The sequence below is a fragment of the Colletotrichum abscissum genome (assembly GCF_030869225.1).
Source record: "Colletotrichum abscissum strain IMI 504890 chromosome Unknown Scaffold_10.1, whole genome shotgun sequence".
In the NCBI taxonomy this organism is placed as follows: Eukaryota; Fungi; Ascomycota; class Sordariomycetes; order Glomerellales; family Glomerellaceae; genus Colletotrichum; species Colletotrichum abscissum.
The window spans coordinates 1,349,140-1,355,139 of NW_026849988.1; the positions used below are offsets into that span (position 1 = coordinate 1,349,140).

The 6,000-nt window shown below is 53.2% G+C and overlaps 1 protein-coding gene across 1 annotated transcript; it reads left to right on the forward strand.

Moving 5' to 3' along the window:
- Positions 1-4,102: 4,102 nt before the first annotated feature.
- On the forward strand, positions 4,103-5,276 carry CABS01_05356 (uncharacterized protein; the record flags this gene model as incomplete). The annotated part of the gene is made up of 4 exons (XM_060538726.1): positions 4,103-4,273; positions 4,473-4,540; positions 4,588-4,731; positions 5,000-5,276. The coding sequence occupies 4 exons, from the start codon at positions 4,103-4,105 to the stop codon at positions 5,274-5,276; spliced, it is 660 nt and encodes a 219-aa protein (XP_060405898.1).
- Positions 5,277-6,000: the final 724 nt, after the last annotated feature.

A 6,000-nucleotide genomic window follows, 5' to 3' on the forward strand; every position in this document is an offset into this window, starting at 1 on the left:
GAACCCGTCCCAGCCGGTCTGTGATCGGGAAAGAGTGGGTAATGGGACTTCAATTGACCTTATTCCCTATTGAGGCAGCAGTTTCGACGTTAACGGGGAACCAGGGGCCGTAATTGTATGTCTGAGTACCCTGAGTTGAGGGCATTCGATCATCGATTCGACGAGGTGATATTCCAGCAAGCTAGGACTGAGGAACCGCTGCGCGCGCAAGAGAACACCTAGGAAAGATGAAATGATGTGTTAGTAGGATGCCGGGCCTAGCAGCCAGTGTGTGCGTGTGTGTGTGTGTCGCGAGGAAGCCTGTGTATGGTTGAATGTGAGTGCGTGTGTGTGTGTGTGTGTGTGGCATCCTGTATCCATGCCCTCTTGAGGTTGTCTAAGTTGCAGTAGGTGACTGACAACTGGGCCCCAGGAAATGGCAGTGTTGGGCCGGGAGCCAGTACGTCGGGACGGCGGTTTTGCGTAGCAAACCTAGCCCGGCACTGGACGGGCAGAGCAAGAACTTGATGTTGGTCCGATGGGCTGTGACGCTGCCCTGTCTAAGGATATGAAGCGATTATTTCTCATTCTTTTTTTTGTGCTCAATTCGTCTGTTTTCTTGGCAGCATCGACAGCAAACCAGATAGAGGGTAAGCAGCGGTATCGAATTCCCAAGTCCAATTGGAAGACTGAGGTACTTCGATAGAAGGAAACCGTTTGAAGAAGAAGCCGGACACTAGATGCTCTCAACGGGCGGGTTGGGTAGTGCCCACAACGATGGGCGACTCAAATTGGGAACGAAGGAAGCGGAAGCGGAAGCCAATCCATACCGCTGCATTGCAGAATAACAAGATGCCCGGATAGGTTAGGTGAAGACGAGAGATTGACACGGGAGGACGGTTCAGAACGGGCCAGGTGTTGACCGTCTCCGTCGAAGTGCAGGCGGCGTTCAGCAGAGAGATTGTGCGAACAGGACGTATTCGCGAAACGGAGGGCGGATAGGAGAGGAGACCCAGGGGAGAACGTAAGAGTCCAGGTGCGACAAATGGCGAGGGAATGACAAGTCCCTTGGATTCCCCCAAGAGTTTGAAAATAAAGGATCGGGATCCTTGTCGCTGCTTTGTCCGCATGTGGCCCAGTCTTGGATATGGTGGTGGAGAGAATGTGAGCAGGTTGGGTGAGACGATAATTGGAGAAGAAGGGGAGCAAGAAAAAAAAAAAGGCCTTGGAGATTGGAGCTGTCGTTCGTCGTTCAGGACGGGAGTGGGGATGCACGGTGTGGTCGGGAAAGCGCCAGGCAGGGTACGTACTGTCTGGGTCATGAGGATCTAATCTTATTCGGGTCTAGAAGAGCGCCTCATGGGGAACCGGGGCAGAAAGAGTAGATACGTATCCAGGGATCCTGTAAGGCAGGTAGCTACCTAGATATCCGTACCTACCTGGATGTTCCTACGGACGGTACGGCACAGTAAGGCGAGGCAAGGTAAGGCAGGTGCAGCCTTGGGAACGAGCAAGGAAAATCACGATTGCTGTTTCCTTCAGCATCTTCTTCAAGGCGTTTCCCTCAGGGTACCTCACGGATACGGGCTCCGTTCTTGCATACTTATTGCGTCTAAAGTAATGGGAGTCCAGTCTACCTTACCCTGCCTGCCATTCCTTCCATTTATGCCGACGGGAGATATGGCGGTGACTCGACGTTATCCCGTGTCCACAATCTCTACCTTACTTCTCGTTCCATCCGTACGGAGTGTCCGTATGTCACCGAGATAACCAATCCCGGGCGAGCGTAAAACACGACAAACGAAGGCAATACCCTACGGATGTACGTCAGGTATGGGGTCGTCGACAGACCCCGCCGCGCATCGGCTTTGTGTCGTCTCTCATTGCTCCGAGTCCGTATCCGGGGCAAGACATGGAAGTGGGTGTGCGGACGAGGATGAGCACTAGAATTCCGTACATCTGACCTTACCTTACCTCATTACGCACATTGGGGCAATGTACATTCGGATGACGGATTACCAATACCTTAGTTTAGGACAACAACCACCCCGACCGGCACCGCAGCGGCAAATGGGACCTGCAATGGCTCGATTTAGAAGGTTAGACGAGCGTGTGAGATGTCTGCGCCAGGGTAGCCGCAGTGGGTGCGCTACGTGCGCTAGGCGTTTTGCTGTCCAATGTCAAAGTCCCAACTTCCATACCTCTAAGACGTGGGTGGGTGTCTTGGGTGTGTCAATAATTGGCTTTGGCTTTGTTTTTCGTCTGCTTGCTCCCAGGTCTTTTCTATTTCCCGGCCTCCTTCTAATCATTTGTTCGTCTTTCCAAATTTGGGTCAACTTTCTTTTCTCCTTGAGGGTTTTTTTTCCGGAGCAGCGAGACGTCGGACGACCAAGGTTCCTCGGCCATGACAGAAGTTGGGTCGTTTAAAGGCGACGGATGCCTACCTCCCCACGTTGTTAACCTAAAAGGTAGAGTAACAAATGGAAGGCATGGATCTGGGAAGCTCTCCCGCGCGGGACAGCCAAATAGCGTCCGTAAGGCGTCAGCATGGAAAAACAACCTAAGCCAATGGCCTTTTCCCACACTGACCTGTACGCCACATTGTAAATACCCGTAAGATGCTGGACATGCCTACCCTTGACTTTTCTAAGGTGATGAGGTGAGGAACTCGGGCGTCTCGGCTTATTTGACCAATCTCGTGTCTGAGTCTGACCCGTCATCACCTACTAGGTACGGATATACCATCTATCCGTAGTCTGCCTCCCACGGGTGCAACTTGCCCCAAATTTCTTTTAGAGACATCCAGTCAGACGATCAACGAGTTTCCTTTTTGCTTTTCTAAGTCTTACAGGCAGGTTCTGCTCCCGTGGTCGTTACTGTTGCTGTTATCGTGGCCGAGTTGGGCTGAATTATTCGAGACCACCTATCAAGCAATTCAGCTTGACGCAAATGACAAAAGTTCGTACCGTTCTGACAAAGGTCTTCTGCAATGACCCCGTTGATGTTTCTACGGATAGCTAACCATCATCTTACCCTGTGGACACCTTTCATCATTGTTCACCCCGTAGGGATACATCGTTTCGTTCATGGATGTCGGGTGAAGGTCAACCCCAGCTTGCTGCCATGCCAAGCAGTGAACCGTGCTTGCTCGATGTGATTAAAGTCAGCTTCTGATCGACAGACCGTGCTGCTTGGGGTCAACCCTGAAGTGGATCTGTGAGTACTTAGTGACTTTGCCTACCTACCTTACCTTAGTGTACTAACGTAGTACGTTGTGCGGTTCCTCATCGGGCTTACCTAATGCAGCCGACCTCGGTATACTTCGGAGACGTACTCCGTAGAACACACCTTGTTGGCCTGAGGTGAGCAGTGACAACCTCCGACTCGCGAGGCCCAGTGGAAGTTGGACAAGTTGGAAATTGCCTGCCGGCGCCGCTCCGCTGGTCATCACTTGGTGTTCACCTCAGGACCGGGATGTTGCGCACAGATTACACTTACGGACGCAAACCCACCTCTCAAGCGATGCAGCTGTGTTTGGCAAAGCTCCTTCACTCACTTCATCGCAGGCACTGACAGTCTTCAACCCCCATCTCCCTTCTAATTTCTCTCCCGCCGGCAGAACACACCCTTGGTGGCTACTGCCAGACGCCGGCTGGCTTTGACCTCGTCCGGTCCCGAGATCTTGGTGCGGATGGGCGAGGCCAGGCCAGACCAGGTATCTTAGGCAGTCGTTAAAATCCAGAGTAGCAAGGGCAGGCCCGGTAACGTCAACGGCTTACCTTACCTTACCTTACCGTGCACCCCTCCCCCATCAACGTTGGCATGGACGGATAAGGTACAGAGTACTCCGTACTTACCTCCAGTCGTCCTTACCACTCACCCACTCTTGCTACTGATGGAAGTGTCTATACGAAAACAGATACAGCTGCATCTTTCCCACTGGGCTTCATACGGATATTCGCACAGAGAAAGCACGACCGGCCATCCAAGCCATGCCATGCCATTCAAACACTTCACTCAGCCATCGGCAACCTGAGCAAGGGAAGAAAGTCCTAGGTAGACATTGGCAAACGGTTTTCCAAGGTGTGCCTTCACCGCAATACCAGTACCCGTACGGATACAGATGTCTCCGCTGCACTGCCATCGCGACGACAAGGCTCTGTCCCCATCACATCGCCGCTATTCTCGCATGTTTGCATCGCCGTTAGGCAGACTCTTCTACCAGTCCTTGGCTGCGCTTCATCCTTCTGCACCTCGTCAAGCCTGTCAGTCCAGCTCGGCTGTCCACGCAGTAGTAGACCATCTCGCCTTCTCGGCCTCAGCGTCCTCGGTCGCTTGTTGTCCGAATCATGGGGCGTCCCTTGAGTCTTGACCACATCTAGCTCGTTACTCTATTCAATCAGCGTCCTTCTCCCGAATCGTGACCTCGGTCACTTCCCGACGCACTAGAAGACCACACATGACGCCGTCGCCCGCACCTTGACGCCCTTTAGGGCTGGGGTGAGGAGACACTGAGCCTCAGGCCTAAGGTACTGGATCGTTGCCGCGCTACCTGCTCATGGTATATCCAGCACAGTTTCGAAGCTCACTAAACTAAATCACGGATAGGGCTCGCCCGGGAACTCGGGGCGTGGCTTGGTCTTTCAGTTTTACAGCGCCCTCATCGTTCTCTCTCGCGGGCGTTCATCAGATGCGCCGTCGCTCTCCACAAGCTTCTACCGCTCAACAGCCAACAAAAGTCCCCCCTCGAAGGTACGCCATGTCATCATCTCCAACGTGTGGGGGAAGAAAGAGCCTTCAAGTAACAATTGGCTTCGGCCCAGTCTCGTTGAGTGACAGGACGATGCACATCATTGCCAGTCAAGGGTGTTGCTGGCCGTCAGCAGACAGCACATCTACAGCGGTACAACTCAACCGCCGTAACAAAGGAACCTCGCATTGCACGGCTACCTCTCCGATTCGGCTCTACCGGTAGAGTTCTAAAAGCACCAATTCAGTCCAACCACCAACATGATTGTAGCTACCATAGTCGCGTACATACCTACTACGAGCTGCTGCCCGCCCCTCTGGAACATCACACCCACGAGTCTGGACGCCACCTCACTCGAGCAAACGTTGACTGTCACCATTGGTGGCGTTCCACTTGTGGCAAGCCCACGCTGCTCATCGCTGTTTCAAGTCACTTCGGTGGCCATCCGTGGCCTTGCACCAACGCCTCCATGTTGCGGCTGGTTTCCGTGGTGGTCGAACTGCATCTGACGCCCGGCAGCATCTCAGGCCGTGAGTCGGCATCCTGAAGGTGCTGCATATTCTAAATTAGACGGAGAAACCTAGGGCCAGCTGGTCCAAGGTGCATTTTGTTGCTGCCTTGAGACGCAAAACGCGATCGTCGCTCTTAGGCCGCTTCAAGCTGGACCCCCAGAGCTACAGCTTCGGACGAGATGGTGCAGCCCCATTGAGGCCCGGGCTTGTGGACTGCACCAACGCCAGTCGCCCTAATCACATCAGCAACGGGCTCAGGCCGTGAGATGAGCCACACATTTCAAGCGGAGGTCTTCCGACTGACACATTAGACGGGCACTGAGGGCTTGAGTAATACAGCAAGCGCCCCATAATCCGCCGTCCGTCATCGACATTACCGGGAAAGTCCCTGCCACTACGATATTAATCCCACAAGGCTTAAACTTTGGTTTGGGTCGGGTTGGCACCGATGACCATGTTGTTTTCACCAACTCTAGCTTCTTTCTTGGCCATACAGTACCTATCATATCCGAAGCATCTTTACGGATACTGGGATTATGATTTCCCGACTTTTGGGTCATAAACGCTTTCAGACATTCCGGCACATATTACACTTTGCCTAGCGAAAACATCCGATGGCGTTGACGGCCAGCGTTTATTCGAGCCAATTATCTCTGGCTCACCTGTTCACGCCATGTAGCCTGGTCCATGGCGCGCATGTACGTTCAAAGCAATGGACAGCATTCAAGCCACGAGATCGATCCTCAGGTGGCCCGTTGA